General features: G+C 39.9%; 1 protein-coding gene across 1 annotated transcript; it reads right to left on the bottom strand.

Moving 5' to 3' along the window:
• Nucleotides 1-708: 708 nt before the first annotated feature.
• PHAX (phosphorylated adaptor for RNA export) lies at nt 709-11,648 on the bottom strand. The gene is made up of 5 exons (XM_037373663.1): nt 11,438-11,648; nt 7,777-8,396; nt 5,484-5,604; nt 3,717-3,800; nt 709-2,059 (listed from the first exon to the last, which is right to left on the bottom strand). The coding sequence occupies exons 1-5, from the start codon at nt 11,540-11,542 to the stop codon at nt 1,790-1,792; spliced, it is 1,200 nt and encodes a 399-aa protein (XP_037229560.1). The 5' UTR covers nt 11,543-11,648; the 3' UTR covers nt 709-1,789.
• Nucleotides 11,649-18,413: the final 6,765 nt, after the last annotated feature.

Below are 18,413 nucleotides of genomic sequence, written 5' to 3'. Positions count from 1 at the left end.
AAATAGAAAAGAGAAAAACACAAAAGATAAAAGCCAGTTAGTCAGGCACTGGAAGGAAGGAATGGGCACTATCATTCTCCTTCTGTTAAAAGAAGACTTCATATATTCTTTCATTACCCCTTACTTAGGAAATCAACATTAGAAATAGTAACATTTAGCAGCAAATTACATAAAAAAACACCGTTATAATTTTGATTCTTTACAGAGAGTTAAGACATTCTCAAGCAGTTCCCAAAACCAGGATCAAACGGTAGTCTCAAGCCAGTTTGGTAGTACAAAATTAATTTTTCCCTTACAGAAGTTACCAATTTAGAACTCCAGCCATCACAGGTTTGCTAGGAAAGTTAATGCACAAAATCAAAACTTCTTGTTATTTCAGCAAGAGCAATTATAACAGCAAAGGCATGCTTTGTATCTGATGAGTAACTTCTTAACAATAGGGAGGTCTGGCACATGAACAGCAAAATGCAGAAAAGTCAAAACTCTAATTAAATTTACTGAAATATATAATGGAATGTGCTGTATGTTTAAGAACTCCTTCTTCACATATTTTAGTAATTCAAATACCAGCTCTTTACGGTACTGAATTGCTCAATATTCTAACTTTACTATGTGTTTCAGTGATAAGCTTTGTTCCGAAATCTGCCTCCAGGTGAAGAAAATCTCCGTGCTCAATTTTGTTGTTGGGTTTGAAAGTGAATTCATTCATTCATATTTCAGAAATATTTTATACTGGAAAATAATTGCCTAGACACAACTTGTTAGTGACAAAGTATTTTAGACATCACACATATCAGTGTTGCACATGTTCTTCAGTTATATTAAAAATATTCAACGTAAAAATTGTGTTCAATTGAACTCTAGAACTACGCAATAGTCTTCTGCATCAAGTAAGAAAATCATCTTTTGCATACTACTGTTTTCTTAAGAATTAGCAGAGAAAAACTTCAGAACTTCTGCAAGACAACCATTACTTTATCCTACTGCACATGCGAGAAGCGTGGAAACAAGAATTGTAAGGTGAAGAGTTTATACCTGCATGTAGAGTCTACAAACCCTTGAGGGGAACATGTTAGTACAATCTCACTACTCAGAAACCATTCACCTATAGCTGTTTTCAAACAAAAAGATCTGTATGAACTGTGTGTGTGTCTACTCATGGAAAAAGTCCAGACAGAACAGGTAGGAAGCTCAAGTCACTATTATAATATGAAGGATTAACCTGCTGCAGAAATTTAAACATAATTGCTCAACAGTGCTCGTAACAAGTTTAGTATTCAAAAGTCATTAAGTTACTTTTATAAACCAATCTGTTTTTACAGGTCTTACTCCTACAAACACTGCTATTCTTATCAATACATTGCCATATTTAGAACATACAATCTTTTATATTAAAAGTAACTTTATACTGTTTTATCTGTTCAACTGAAATGAGGATCATTGCTCACTTGATTACTTTTGTTAGCTTCAGCAAATTAAGTATGATGTATTTGGTTGAAGTATTGCCTTAATTCCTAAACCTAATGTGGCTCAAAAAATGTTCCTAAGGAATAAACATGATGCAGAGCTATTATCTAGAAAAACATTACACTTTTGAGGACTCAGCAAACAAAAAATAGGACAACTAACATCTTTCATGCTGTTAAATTTAGCTAAGAATTATATCATGTTCTTCAGAATCAAGTATTTCCCATGTTTCTGCAGCTTATGAAAACAAGAAGTCATGGGATTATAAGAAAGGCTCGTTTAATATGTTTTATAGAGACTTTGTCATCAAGAACACTACTAACTAGAAGATCTCCAAATCATGAGCATTATCAATTTCAATAGTATCTTCATGTTCCATCTTTGTTTCATGATGCCCCTCCTGCAGATCATCCAGGGAAGCCAGAGCCTCATTTGTATCACTAGCAAAAGTCTCACGAGACGCATCATCATATTCTTGCAGGTTAAGCCCTTTAATGGCCTTTTTCATCTTCTTTCCTAGAACTTGTATTCTCCTCTTCTTAGCTGCTTTTTTGTTTTCATACTCTTTTTGGTTTTCCAGATAGAATATTTCCTTGAAAGAAAAAAAAATAGAAATATTCATATTTCTAGTTTTTCCTAAAGAAAACATAAAAAAATAAAATTTTAATTACAAATACCATTCAATATTTAACTAAGATACACATTGACAGAAGTATGAGGAGAGACCGCACTTAAGTGCCCCATAAATAATTTTATTACATAATTACTCAGGGATATCAAAGTGCACGTAAGTAAGTATCACTAAGTTTTCATTTCAAGTTTGCTGATGATATAAAACTGGAAGGAATGGGTGGTAGCCCAAAGGGTCATGCTGCCATAGGGAGGGACCTGTAGAAAAAATTAAACCAAAGGTTCTATGACAACTTGAGAAAAAAAACTTTCCTCCACAATGGAAATTTGAATCCAGCTCTCATGATCTTTACTGTCAAACATTTGTAAAACCCATTACCATCTTCTATACTACAAAACACAATTGTTACAAGTTTTCTCCATACTTCAAGGGGGAGAATATAATACAGCAGAGCTAAATGCTGCTACAAGCTTTTCTTTCCTTGTTTTTTTTTAAAAGAAAACAAAACTTGCATACCGAAAGCATTAATGCTTTTTTTTTTCCCCAAAAAGCTGCAAGTCAAATGCTAAGGATATGCAAATCTGTGAGCGTTACATATGCGACAATGTCCATGACAGGATTACACGCATTTTTTCCCACAGGTTTGTAAGACAAATGATGTCTCACACCATCGATCAAGTTCACTGAGTGAAAGCTGCCGTCTCATTAAACACTTGCCAGAATCAGCAAGAGAAAAAAACCCCACACAGTTACAAGGGTATGGAAAATGGGGTAGAAAAGCACTTTTTTTAATGGGGTAAACTGATCAACCTTGCAACTTTTTGTGACCGTTACAAGCTATGAATGGTTCATTGTTGGTTTTTTTTGTTTAAACATAAACCAGACAATCACAATTTATGTTGTTTTGTTCCTCGATTCCCAGTGCAAGGTGCTGGGATGGTTTACAAAGTGAGTTGTAGCCACCTACAAGCAAAATAAACGAGTTTTTCTATTAACAAAAGCTTCAATAAAGTGTCCAATACCAAACCCAAGTTGTTTTAATTGAATGAAGAAAATACCATCTCAGCCTATTTCACACCCTAAAAGGAAAGGCAATAATATTTACAAGCTGCCAAACTAATGTGGTGAGCATCACGGATTAGGCCAGTGAGCAATTCTGACTAGGTTCAGACCAGTATCTGACTTAATGAGGACTGCTGGCTGGTGCCACAGCTGGAGCTACACAGAACAGAAGTATTTATTAAAAGAACACAATTAAATCCATGCATAATAACACAGAGCTCCAAAGGGAGAAATACAACTGCAGATAACACTGCTGCAAGGAATACACAAATTAAGAAAAATCCAGTGTTTATCTCTCCACACCCTACAGTGTCATCATCCTCAACAGATCTTTGTGACTGGCACTACATAAAAGGCATTTTCTCTGCCTAGCACAAACAGTAATTCATAATTTTTTAGTGTATTTTTTTGCTTATATTTTGGATGTGAGAAGTTTGATTCTTTGGAATACAGAATTAAATTTGTTGGAAGTTAAGAGAGATTAAATCAGAACATTTCTAGTATAAAAACCTCAAAATTTACTTTGGATGATCATTTGCACTCTGGACAATTTTACCTTGATTTGCTCTTCTTTGATGCTAGGTGTGTTCTTCAGCAGGTTTAAATAAACGCCCCCTGGTGTTCTTCTTCTAGTTCCATTCTTAACAGGGAAAGAGTAAATTAGCAATGGCAAGCTTAATACATTCAGTGTTGATATAAAAATACCATCTAACACTGCTTTGTATTGAGACAGAATATAAAAAATTAAGTTCTGCTGTGTTATCTATTACATAAAACCAGCCATAGCTGTTTTATTTATGACTGAATTAGTCATAAGAAGGTCAACAACCAGCTTGCTACATTTGGACAGGTGAACTATGAGGTTACAAAAAAACCCGTTATAACACAATACCAAACTGTTCAGCTACATGCAAGTCTGATTTTGGTAGTGCAGAAACAAAATGCTAATATTATTCTAACTACTCTCACAACTATCTACAACAACATATACACTAGGTTAAATATTCAGAACATTCTGAACACATAAACCCAGTAAAATGCCAAAAATGAGTTTCATAAAATTACATAGGTCTCAGGTTTTCTTAATTGTGCTCAGCAATTCTACAACCAATCTGCATAATCTGCATTTCTGCCTAAGGAATATGAAACACAATGTGGACTTTGAAGTTTCTCCCCACAACATATTAGTTCCACATTTCAACAGTTTTCAGTGTTGCAGTGTACCATACTGAAGCATGGAAGGACTCAGCTTTGAAATCTCTGTAAATCATAAGCACTAATTACCATACTATTACTCAACTACCATAGTATACAGTTGAACTGTTACTCCAGTGCTTGATATTGTATTAAGTGTGATACTTTTCTGCTAAATAACAAAGAAAAATACAACCCAAAAGTTCTACCTATAGAGATGGTGAATTTTTTAAGTATGTTCTTGAAACAGCAGATGACACTTATATCAAGCACAAAACCCCAACCAAGAAAAGCGGTATGACCTGGCTTTCCAATAGCATACTCTGATCTGCAGCCAAAGCCACCAAGAGTCATGTTCTTTCATCTCCTTGGTAAACAGTTGTAAATAAGTACTTAGATCTTTCAAGACAATAGACTGCTTCTCAGACAAGTTGCTAGCTGGAAAGTTGTTGCTTTTTGGGGGGGGGTGGTGTGAGGGGTGTGTTTTTTCCTTTGTTTGGGTTTGGTTTTTAATAGGGCTATTTTTCCCCTCTTTTTTTCTCCTCTCTACTTCCAATGACAGAAGAGATGTAAAATATAAACAAATGCCTGAAAGTACTTACTAATTCCCTCCCACTTCTCTTCTGACCTTTTGCGCTAAGGCTCATTATTTGATAAACACTAACACACATTAAGAAATTAATAACCTAACCATTAAGTATAGGATTTTTACCATGATTTTTAATGTAAATCAGTATTGTTTTGCTCTACTGATACACAAGGCACTGTTTCTCTAACAAAGCTAACAGATTCTGTTTTGAAAGTTACTCTTCTAATGTGACATCAGAAATGCTCACTACTGAGTATGCTGACCTCTGATGGCATGCCAATAAACCCAGTAGACATGTCAGTGCTGCCAAATATCCACCTGACCTACTGGGGCAATGTGCCAGAGGCTTCATTCACCTGGATCCTAACATTACAAGCTTTTATTCAAGCTTCAGAATTCTTCACTCTGAAGTCTGTCAGGGAAAGATCTCATCGGGAGGCAGAATAGAAGTACCTGTCCAACCTGAAAGCTGTACAATATCTATGAGTAAAAAGTTGCGTGTGGGTCCCCCACAAACTCACAATATCACATTTTTCTTACCACTATGAAGAGTCCACCATTTTGTTCCACTTCAGCTGTTTCCATAAGCAGTTCGATAGCTTTTCTTTTCCCAATTATTTTCACTACTCGGGCAATTAAATCTTTCTTTGGCTCACAAAGCCTGAGAATGGGGGTGGGGGGAGGAAAAAAAACAACACATTAATTGTCAGTGTAACTTCTCCAATAAAACTGAACACGGAACCCCCATAATGAATAATTCAATTTGTGAGACATAAAACTGTTAAAATGGAAGAGTCTATACATTTAAATATGTTTCAATGGCTTCTTGCATCAGACTAGAAAAAACTGACAGCTGCTTAAACGAGGGGTCCTCAAGCTATGGCCCACGGGCCAGACATGGCCCCCCAGGCTCCTCAATCCGGCCCCCCGTATTTACAGACCCCCCCGCCCCCCACCACGGGGGGCTGGGGGGGGGGCGGGGGGGGGGGCGGAACCAAGCAGCAGCAGATGGCTGCCTGCCACTGCATCCGCACCGGCCCCCTAGTTAAAAAGTTTGAGGACCCCTGGCTTAAACAGACTTAGCAGTGGCAGCTTCAACAGTCAAATCCCCACCCTACACAATCTCTACACAAATTCTGACCCTACACAATCCTCGTGTATGCACGCTTTCACAAGCACCTGTACACTGCAACAGGAACTGAGAAAGATACAGGGCAAAAGCTGCCACAAAATAGTCAGAATTTTTTTTTTATTTCAGATCACTGTGTGGGCCAGCACAACAAAAGGTTATAAAGCCAGGCACAGATGGCACAGCATAGATCAAACACTACTGTGATGTGTATAACCACTATCCTACTGATACAGTTCGCAATCATATCACAGAAACACAGAAAGGTCTGGGCTGGAAGGCGCCTTAGAGATCATCTAGTTCCAGCCCCCCATCATGGGCCGGGACACCTTACACTAGACCAGGCTGCTCTAAGCCCCATCCAACCTGACCTTGAACACTCCCAGGGATGGGGAAGCCACAGCTGCTCTGGGCAACCTCTTCCAATGCCCCACCACTCTAATTTTCAGCACCACACCTGCTATAAACATTTAGAAAAAAGGGGCTTCTGCCCTATTTTGATCAAGTTCAATATAACAAAGGAAAGTTTATTACAAGAGACACAATCAAAGTTTTAAAACTCATGAATAAGAATTTATTAATTTGAAATTATGAATTCATAATTCAATTATGAAAACTACTGAGACTGGTAACAGCATTAATAATTGTCTAATTGCTGTATTTCAGCATCTGGCAATACTAAGCATCACATGCAAGAAATCAACAATGATCAGTAAATCCAGGTTTTATTGAAATATTAAGTTAACCATGAGTAAATCTTGTAACGCTTACTCCCTATTTAACATAATTTTCTCCCCTTGCACCAATGAAAAAGGATTGGGGCAACTTAAGTTGCCATCTAAGTAAGAATGACTGCAGTCATGCATCCTCCCTCACATCATCAGTCCAGTGCTGCCAGTGCCACCTCAAAGAAAACTGCAGCAAACTGCTTCAGGAAAGATCTGTCTACAAACTAACTCTAAAAACAGCAACAGGCTTTTGGACAGACAAGTTTTCTGACGCAGCTCAGTACAGTTACTGAACAGGATTGTGGAAAGAACTGGATGGTGGTAAGGGTGCATATGGCTGGAGCTTGGTAATCCCAGCACTGGCTTCCATAAATTAGCACAGAACTACAATACAGTTTTACCACAGAGAAAGAGGCAAGGCTTTATTTCAGTACTGGTGCAGCCCTTGGTTATAACAGCAGCAAAGCATTTTCTTCAGGTGAGCATGTTCCACATAAAGAACACACATTTCAGAAGCTGTACTCTCCAAAGCACTACACAGTCCAAGCAATCTACAGTTTCAAAGGTTAACAACTTAGCCAGATTTTCACGGTGACCATAACAGTTGTTCTTTGGCATCCAACTCCAAATATGCACCTTTACTCATGGGGTATTTCTTTTAAAAGCCACTACTAAATCTTACCATGAAAAAAAGTATTTTCCCCTGCCATTGTTCTCAAACACCCAACTATTTAGGAGGATCTTAAAAAAATATATATAATTAGACAGTATTATGTATGCCTCTACAAGATAATAGCCATAATGCTGCATTTTTAATACCAGGATTTTGGAAATACACACAAGGCACTCATGTTTTTTGTAATCTTGTATGATATCTTACGTCTTTAGCAGTAAGAAACATTTTTTCCCACCTCTTCTTTGCCATCAACAATTACCAATACTTACTGAAGTGAAAATACACTGTTATTAAACTCACCGATAAGCAATTTCATCTGCCACTTTTTCCTCTGAATCTTCTTCTGTTATATGATACCTCCCTTTGTATTTCATCTCTTGTCTTTCACCCAGTCTATCTTTAACAGGCCGCTTCCGTTTCAGAAAGCCTTGCCCATTTTCTTCTTCTGCTGGCAATGTTTTCTTGTCATCATGCATGTATTCATCCAGTTCTTTATCTAAAGTCTCTGCCTCCTTTTGCTGAGCTTCTTTCATCAGCTTTTTAGCCAATAAATAATTGTAAGTCTCAGACTGCCTGCTTCTGTCAATACTACCATCCATGCCTAGAATCCCAAGCTCAGTAGCCACCGCATCCTGATTCTGCTCCTGGAGCACCAGACCCCAAATGTTGTTGACCTTCTTGGCACCTACTGCAGTTTGTTTTTGGTGGCTCTGGCTAAGCTGAAAAGGCTCAGATTTAGCAGGAGGGAAGTTGAAACACTTCTGTCGCTTTCGTTTCCAAAGACAGCTGTCATCATCAGAATCAGAAACGCTTTCATCACTTGAATCCACACTTTTGGTTGTCCGATAAGGAACAGTTGGTGCACATGATGAAATGCTGCTCTGGAACAGTCTGCCTGAATCGTTGCCATCATGTGATTTCTGAAATAAAAGAATAAGAGTCCATTAACTGACTTTTATAAATTAAAAGAGCTATCAAGTCATGTCAAAGCTGATCAGCTAATAAACTTAATTCTGACTCATGTGACTGTCTAAGCAGTCCTCCATGAGCATTTTCTTGATAACAGTTGACAGGAGCATCCTATGAAATGTCTGTATTATGACAGACAGCATGGCTGTTGGAAGAAGGGTTTGCCGGAGTCAAGAAGTCGCTCAATACGAGTTATGCATCTTGCTCAACTTTATTAGTTTCTAAGACTACTTATATAGAATAGATACACATGCATATTCGTAAAGCAAAAATATAATTGATTATTAGCCTCTAAGCGCATGCAGTTCTCACACGCCTAATTATCATGACTAAAATAAGCATTCTACCCATGTAGCTAGTTGTGTTGCTGTGCTTCAGCCTTGTAGTTTGTTACTCCCTATTTTCCCATACCAGTCCCCATCTTTCTTGGCCCTGCACCTGCTTTCCCAGCAGCTGTAGCTTGTTACACCCACGGCCTGTTGGCACAACATAATGACTTGGTCTCCGGATTCAAGAACAGCTCCAGGCCACCTTTCTTGTTAACTTCAGCACAGCAACTTCAGTACAATTCTGATTACAGGCCTATTCTAATACCAGGCCTGGACTGTGCAGATCTTCAGAGATTCTAAGGCCATGCTTCTGCAGCCATTCTTCTACACATGGCTACTACCAAAAACACCTACCAGGATTTGCTAACCTATTTAATGTAATCTTTGTTGAAAGAAATTAAGATTATCGTGACACTGAAAAAGCTATTAAAATTCCTAAATCAGACAAAGACACAACATGCACAGCAGCTCTAATAAAGATTTAAAAAAATCAAACCACCACAGCAACTTACAAGAAGTTTTTTAACAGTACAGAAATTAATATTCTCTCCAGATTCTGAAAGGGGTCAAGATTAGTGATCTGCAACCACAATACTGTTCCCACAGACTCAAGTGAGAAGAAATAATGACCAAAAGATGCAAAACCGAACCCATAAAACTTGCATGCTGACCAGACTCTGAGAAGCTAACAGTATATTGTGATTCAATTAAGACAGTACATGACCAGCTGGGGAGAGTAGCACCTTACAGAAGACTTGGGGTTTTCTTCCTTTAAAACAAGACACCACAGACTCACTATGCCTTAGTAATTAGGGCAAAATCCCTAAAGGCTTCACTAGACCTTACAAAAAAAAAGTCTCATTACTATAAAAACATTCAAGAAATGCTGTTTCCCCTGTACTGGGTCTGGCTGAGCCCCACAGCAGCCCTCACAGTGCTGTGCTTTGTATCGGTAGCTAGGAAAGTGGTGATAACACACCAGTGTGCTGACTACTGGTGAGCAGTGCTTGCAACAACATCAAGGCTATTCCTCCAAACTTCCACCTGACCCTGACGAGCAGGCTGGGGGTGGATGGCCAAGACCTTGCCAGGGGGTCACAGCCAGTACAGCTGGCCCTAACTGACCAATGGAATATTCCATACCATAAGATGTATGCTCAGATATAAAAGCTAAGAGAAAGGAGGAGGAAGGGGGGTCATTTGTTATTTACACTTGTCTTCCAAAGCAACCACTGTGTGTACTGAAGCCCTGCTTCCCTGGAAGTGGCCTAACTTTGCCTGCTGATGGGAAGTAGAGAGTAACATATTTTGTTTTCTTTTGCTTCCATGTGCATAACTTTTGCCATTTCTTCATTAAACTGCCTTCACCTATACAGACAAGTGTTTGGGTTTTTTTTTTTTGGTGTTTTTTTTTTTTGTTGTTATTCCCCCCCTCTCCATTCTGCTGAGCAGGGGAGTGATGGAGTGGCTTGGTGGGCAACTGGCATCCACCCAAGGTCAATCACCAAGCCACCCCACACCTGCCAAATAAACGAAAACACGAAAGCCAAACCTGCTCAAATCTGCATAACCTGTGAAAGAGCCATAGGTATCATAACCCAGAATTCTTATTCCCAATTACTGGAAACTTTTGGCCACACTGCCTGTGATCACCTGTAGTAAGCATTTTCCTCACTTATAATTCCAGTATTTCTCCAACTGACTTCCTATCACAAAGTTATATGCTATCCTGTGATCTTTAAAAAGAAGATGTCTTCCTTCAGTTTAAGGTGAAATAAAAACTCTTTAACCTTGCTGCTTTCACTATTTCTTCTTCCTCCTATTAGCAAACAGAAGACAGAAGTCTTCAATTTATTTTATGGTGTTATGAAATATAAATCTTTAATTTAAAACGTAATCCATAATGTAAAATACTAACAACTCCATAAACTAAAAAAACACCACAACAAGCAAAAACAAAAATCCCACATCTCTAGTAATTTTTGTGCTACACATCCCAGAACTATATTGCAAGTAAATCAAAATACCTAAAGAGTATAAAAACTTACACGTGCAGCCTCATACACTTACTTATTTTGAAATCTTTCCCTGCCCACACACACCCATAAAGTTCGTAACACACTCTAACGTGAAAACAGTGTAAGGCACTTCGAAATAAATAATACCTATTCAGGAATTTACGGATGCATAAGAGTTGTGAAGTCAAGGGACAGCAGTAATCGCCCCTCATTGTTTTCATGAGTGTTTACAACGGCTTGTTTCTATTGTTCTTGAGGCGACCCACGGTACAGGTGAGCACTCTGCTTTGCTCGCCGGACCCAGAGCCCAGCAACAACAAAAGCCTTCCCCGCCCCGCGACAGCGAGCGGTCTTCCCAAACGAACGGGCACCGGAGACACAAGCCAGTTCCAGGGCCCAGCGGTCACCCCTGGGGAAGGGCCCCCCACCACAACCCCCCGCCCCCCCGCAGACCACGGGCTGGGCTCGGCCGGCCCCGCTCCCCAACGCGCCCCTCGCTCTCTGGCCGGCAGCGGGGCACCACGGGCGGCGGCAGGGCCCCTGCGGCCCTCTCGCTGCCTTCTCCCGGTGGGCCCTCCGCCGCCAGCGGTGGCGCGGCTCCGGCTGTAGCCCGGGCCTCGCCGCCGGCTACCTCCTCTTCCTCACCTGCTGAGGGTCGTCAGGGGAGCCGGCGCCGGGCATGTCGGAGTCCGAGTCGCAGAGCTCACCGTCCTCCACGTCGCCCTCCATCCTCCGCGCCTCCAGCGCCATGTCAGCGCCGGAGCGCGGCGGCTCGTGGACGGGAGCAGGACACGTACGGTGCGGCGCACGACAACCGCCACCCACCAGTAGGGAGAGGGCGCGGTTATGACGGCGGGCGCGGTGCATGTCGGGAACGCCGGCGGGAAGCGGGGCAGATGGCGCGCTGCGCGTCGCCGCCATCTTGTCCGCGGCGAAGTGGCCCGGCACTGCCGTGGTGTTGTTGCGTGCCGCTTGTCTTGTCGCTGCAGTTGTGGAAGTAGCAGGTGCTGCACAAAGAAGGAAGTTTAGGTGAAAATCCGTCCCGGTCGGCTTTATTGCGTGCCGGGGGCGGCTGGCAGGGCCGTGCAGCCACCCGGTGCCCGGGGCACTGACCACAGCGTGCAGTTCCTCAACACAACAGGCAACAACAACAACAGGCTGTTGTACTACCGAGTTAGTAAAATGGCCCAGTTTGCTCTCGGCTGCAGGTTGTTGCGATGTTTCTTAACAAATGCTGGAAGAAAAGCAGTTTCTGCCTACGGCATGTCACTCAAAACCCACCGGAGGAGTGGAGAAACATCTGTTCTCTGCTAGTCAGCAGGGTCTAAGTGACCTCCCTGGATCCATTTCAACCTAAATTACAGTGTACCCCTATTGTGTTAGTTTGTGTATGACTCAAGCCATCATTTGTGCGCTGTAACCACTTCCCGAGGGCATATGTATGGATCTATAATGCAGGACACTAATAGGTATTGGTTTAATTAAGCAATTTATAATCTGATATGGATAAATTTTTATCACAACACTAATCCAGTTCAAAACAGGCAGGTAGGCTGTTAAATCCACACTACCACCACCACCCCCTGAAAAAAAAAAATAAAATCCGAGCCTGATCAGAATAAAGCACAAGACAGAAGAGTCCAGCGATAATTTCTAGGGCTGTTCAAAATCTGTGTTAAACAACTAAAAGAATGCTGATCATGGAGTTTAAATGTTCTCCTTACTTTCTGTGAATAATAACGCATACATGTGATGGTGTTTGATGACACAAGAATGAGATAGTGGAGATGTGAGTGAGAAAGTGATGAAGGAATATACACAGCATTGGACAAATGTCCAGTATCCTCAACCGGTATAAACAAGTATAGATCAGATAATTTAGGACAGGCCTGCAGCTATAGATTCAAATACATTGGTACATTTTACAGTATTACATCTCTGCTTGCAAGACAATGAAGTGTTATTCTCATATCAGGAAAAAAGATCCATTTGATTGTAATTTTTTTGCAGATTTTCATGGGTACTGACTCTCCAATAAAGGGAAAGAAACCGTTGTGTCACATTTTGTCTGAAAACAGATGTTTTTCCCAGTTGGGGTGCTACAGAAATGGAAAGGGCTAAGAGATTATTGGTAGGCATCCTTCAACCTGAACTTGAGAAAATGAGCATTTACTTCAGTGATAGACTGTGATGGTCAGTGGTCAACCACTTCCCATTTGGCTATGCCAATCAGGAGTTCAAAGAAGGTGCTGGTTGTTTTAGCTCTGATTAATGACAGATAGATGAATTTAGATTATGTCTTCCTTCAGTAATTCATATATTTCCTTTGGTAATTAATATATATAAAGTCCCACAGCTGTGTATACAAGCTAGTGGGGCAGAATGCATACCAGCTGAGAAACGCTTACTGTGTGTCTGGGTGGAATTTGAAAACCTTGAGGTAGGCATTGAGGCTTCTTGTGCAGTGAAAAACTAAGCAGAAATCCATTCATTAACACCCAAAGCAGGGAGCAGCCCAAACCTACCCAATGAGGACAACTAAGCCAAGGGAATGGTCTTTTCTGTTACCTGACATCTCAGGCTGCTGTTAGGTCTGTCACTGTTGGCACCATGCAAAAAAGCAGTGGTTCAATCCTGCAAAGTATGGTGTGTTACTTACTTAGAAATACAATTTTCTGCAAGACTTAAGAAGCTATTAACAGTTCCTGCCCCCCACAGTTTGAATGATGAGAAAATAGGAGGCTATTATTGAGTAAATAAAAAATTATAAACATTATGCTTTACAGTTCTAAATCTAGATTAAGATCAGATTAATGTCAGTCAAAGTACTAAGTAGCTGGCAGTGTGGGATGGGATGCTTTTTAGAGCTTCAGAGAATCTGCACAGAATTCTGATGCAGGAAACAGAATCCAGTGGAAATTAGTTTGATGCCCCATCTTAACGTAGGAGAAAATTCATGCAAAGAAAGGAATTGTAATTAACAGTAACATGTACCTTGTCTGACTTCCACAATATTTGCAAGCTAATTCTTGCCCATCAAGAGCTGTACACCTGTGCATGTACGGATACGACAAATTATTCTCAAAATGTGAAATACAGTCACATATTCAATGCAATATAAATTCATAAAATATGTGTCAAACAAGGATTCTGCAAAATAATCCAGTCACACAACAACACAACACATGATGTGGGTCACACAACACATGTTGAGCAAATTGTATCATAAACCATCTGACGTATCCTGTCACACAACACATGGTGTGCTAATTGTATCATAAAATTTGTGTAAATTTCTAAAATAATAAACAGGAGAAGCACCTCCGTGCCTTCACTTAGACAACATTAGACTTTTATGTGGCAGGTGACACAAGAATTGCATCAAGAAAATTACTCAGTTGAAGACTGGCTTTGTCAGAAAAGAGATTATTCTTTAGCCAGGTCAGTTCCCTGAGTGTCTAACCAACAGTGGCAGTGCAGGCACAAATAACTGAGAGGAGAGAAAAGCAGTCAGGTCTACCTCTTTTGCCAGCATGTACATTCATCCTGCAGGTAGTATCAGCAAAGGCGCTGGAGCAGACCAATGACCAAAGTGCTCAAGGTGTTATTTCCTGCAGAAAAAAAAAATCTGCATTGAATTCCAGCCACAGAAACTTCAAAACATTTTTGTTCCTACCTTCTTGAGCACACAGCACTTGGATGGAGCTTTTCAGTCTTCAGAGCTCTTGATCAGGCTCCAGAGACTATGCCTTTCCCAGGGATCCAAGACAACCCCATTACAGATCCTTATGGCATTTTCAGTGGTATTTGTTTGAATTAGTATATTTAGTATTTTTGTCTAAGAATAGAAAATTTTCTGAGCAGGTGTGAACTGGCCATTTTGCCTAACATCAAGATAAAGATTAAGAGTGTGGTCAGGACATGTTAGATCAGGAAAACAAAAAAAAAAAAACCTTTAAACCCATGCCCTTTCCTTTCTATCCTTAACTTTAGCTGACCTTAAAAGAATGTAGATTTCTTACATTTGAAAACTTAAAAACTTGGGATATGTTGTTATTCTTCTCAGTATTCTCCAATTGTTATAGAGCTGTGCAGCAGTGACTCATCATAATTTGGCCAAAAGTGCTGACCTTGCCACTCCTTGCCCTTCAAAAGTATACAGGCACGCAGGAATGTAAAAACTGAAAGAAAAGAAACCTTGGTTTGGTGCATCTGTTTAATAGCAGACAATTTCTTTGACTGTTGTTGTCTAAGGCAGCTAGCAAACAGTGAGTGGGAAATGCTTTGTGAGGATGATATTCATGGGATTGGTACTCCAGACTGTGACACAGCAAATAAATCCATGTAGTAGAAGCATGCTACCTTTTCAAAGAGCTAAACAAGTTAAGGCTTTCAGAATTCCAAGAATATATCCAAAAGATACACAGCATGACAAAAACATCAGGGAAGCATAGGATTAATCACTCTACTCCATGCAGTTCTCTGTGTGACAATATTACATGTTGCTGTTGAGATGGACATGACACACAAAAGATTGTGCACAAACCCAAAAGGCCAAAAGGCCCATTTATTGTTCTAACAAGCCCTTTTGTATATTAAGAGTAAGTGTCTATCTATACATGATTGGTTCACTCACAGACCATCAGTTCATGATTGGATGGCCTTGCCTTTGCTACATCTTTGATACACTTCTACTTGCACATCTGGCAGTTCCTTATCTTGTTGGCTCAGCTCTTCTCAAGACTTCCCCAGGCTCTTCAAGGAAACACAGGCATCTGTTCAAGGCTAATGTTAGGCTCACATTTCGATCCCTCGGACCAGCCGAGGCTTCTTACAATTACACTCGGCAGTAAAGTCATTCTCTAATGCATGTAGCTCTATATTAATAACCAGTCTTCAGGGAGTGGTTTGGATTATTCCAAGGGCTGTTGCAGCCTGAAGTGTATCAGCGATATCTAGGAGTGGTCCTTTTGCTATTACCTTCTCAAGCTTTCGTGACCATTTCTTTTCCTCAGCAGCAGGCTTGATGGAATTGAAAGGGAATTACTCCCTTAAAGTGCAGCAGTATGCAAATGTTTTACAATTACTAAAACTTTGCATTGATATGGCTCACCTTACTGAATCTATTATCTATCAGTATAAGGTATCAATAATAGTATCAAACTGCAAAGCAGTTTGAAAGCCAGCCTCTCAAATATATACACATTTCTATGCTTGTGTGCATATCTGTCTGGCTTTCATTCATTTTTAAATAATTATGTAAAATATCTTTGAAGAATATAGGAAACACTGTTAATTTACTTTCATCAGGAGTAAATAGTATCAACTGGAAGACAGTAGTATTTATGAGGGGAAAAATGTCGATCTCTTACTGTGCTTACATAAAGCAAATGTTGTATACTTTAAAGTTGATTTTCATGGTCTCATTAATTTTCCATAAAGGGGTCCAGCACGTCAGCAGAACAACACTTGGGTCTCATAGAGAAAGTCTACAGATAATAAGCTGAAAACATCCAGAAATCTATGCAATCATTTGGATGTATTTTCTAGTGTGTAAGGAATAGCACACGTTCTGTTCATCAACACAAAACTCTGGCTTCAGCAATGTAAGATTTCCAGGCAAAGTACTGAGCTTGACACCTTCAGGAGTAGTAGAGCTGATAGCTCAGATGCCTTGTGCTCAGTACTGTATAGCTGAATCTGGACACCAGTGGCACTTTGAAGTCCTTGTCTCAGCATGATTCCCTGAGATACTCAGGCATTTGGAAGAGAAAATTGGTATGGAGGACAAGTGTACCATCGTTTCCTTGAATAATGTCAGTAGAATGGATTTATCTTCTCTGCCAGGAACTGCTGCTTCAGCAAGACATGCAGGAGTATGTAAAGCAGCTCAGGTGGTTAGCTTGGAATCACGTCTTCAGTCCCACTGTTCAAATTTTGCATAAATCTATTTGGAAAAAAAATGTGAATCATGACAAGGTAAGTCCCCATGTCAGATACAGCGTTCATCTTAGTGGTCTGGAAGAGGTGACAGAGTTTGTAGATGAAATCATGCAGAATAGTGAAGAACTAGTGAATAACTGTGAAAGGACCTTCTAAGACTTGTGTTTTAAGGGCCAGGTCAAGAAGCCAGGTGTAGGTAAATGAGGAGGGATGCACATGGGAAAAGGGACACACACAACAAGACATATACAGCAGTGGTTGCTGAGATGATCATTATAATAGCTAGTCCCATGAAAAAACAGCTGAGTGCTCAGGTGGAGTTAAAAAATGAATTAAATGTTGGGTACTATTAGGAAAAGAATGTAGCACAGAAACCAAAGTTTTCATGCTGTGTGAGTCCATAATGTGTCTACAGTTTGAATACTGGCTACTGCTTGTGTTCTTCTTTCAAAATGTTGAAGAGCAGATGAAAATAAAGGGTGACAGCAATGTAAAACCTTTAGGAAAAGTAAATGAAAGGTGACTGAATAAGTGTATAACAGAGATCTGTGGAATAGTGATTGGAGTGGGAAAGATGCTTTGGGGATATTTTTTCACTGTCTTACCTTGCAGAGGGAACGTGGGACTAGAGTGTGGCAGGTTCAAAACAAAGAAAAGGTGGTGGTGCAATGCACAGCTACACTGCCATTATTTGTCACAGGGTGCTGTGGATGTCAAAGTATTTATTTACATAATTTCAAAGGTGATTCAAAACATCAGGGAAAAAGCCCAACAAAAAAGCTATTATCAATTCAAAGATATCTTTGGCTGGGCCAGGATCTGAGCACAGAATCTGAACATAGGTCAATGCTATGATAAGGACTAGGAAAGCTTACTTTGTTATAGACAGTCACTCTTCACTATTTTGGTTAGAAGTTTGCTGTAGTATGGCCTTTTGTTCTCCTGTGTATGAGGACCTATGTATGTATGTTCTCATATGTATGAGTGGGGAAAGAAGGACTTCTGTCTTAAAAGTACGTTTCTTTTTAGAAGACTTAAAATGTCAGTGTTCATTACATTTTGAAAAGGTTGGGAGGGATAGGTAGTTGTTTAGATGATGAATATATAAAAATTGTCAGTGAAAGTACAGGTGGTCACATCTCATTTTACTTCAGAGCTCTTTTCAGTTTTTAGGAGGCATTAACACCTAAATTCCATCTTTCTTGTCTTTCCCTTGAACGAGATGGGTTTATTTATTTTCCTGCTGGCTTCAGTAGGACTAAATTTCTATTTTTAAGTGTGTTGGCTTTTGTAAGGCTAGATTTCCATTGTTCAGAAGCAGATGTAGAATTTTCAGAAAAACCCGGTGTGCCATATGAAGTAAGTATTTTTTCAATCTAGACAAATACTTGTCTTCTCTTCAGGTTAAGTAGATATCTTGCTATCTATGTTTAAGCATGTTATCTTTAAGGAATCACTTTAATTTTGCTTGTGCCTATGTGGCCTGGCTCTTTCCAGGAGGAAAAACCAAGGAGGATTTATCTATTTTATTTTTTTCTAGCAGCAAACTAAACACCTTGAACTTAAAGTGGTGATTAAAAGTAGTAGCACCATAGAAACTTAAGTATTAACAAAGTGTATATTCAATTTAATCTTGTCCTTTCTTGAGTTTCCTAGAGTTCTGAAGCTTTCTTTCAAG

The sequence above is a fragment of the Falco rusticolus genome, chromosome Z (genome assembly GCF_015220075.1).
Source record: "Falco rusticolus isolate bFalRus1 chromosome Z, bFalRus1.pri, whole genome shotgun sequence".
Lineage (NCBI taxonomy): Eukaryota > Metazoa > Chordata > Aves > Falconiformes > Falconidae > Falco > Falco rusticolus.
This window is presented reverse-complemented; position numbering and strand designations above follow the sequence as displayed.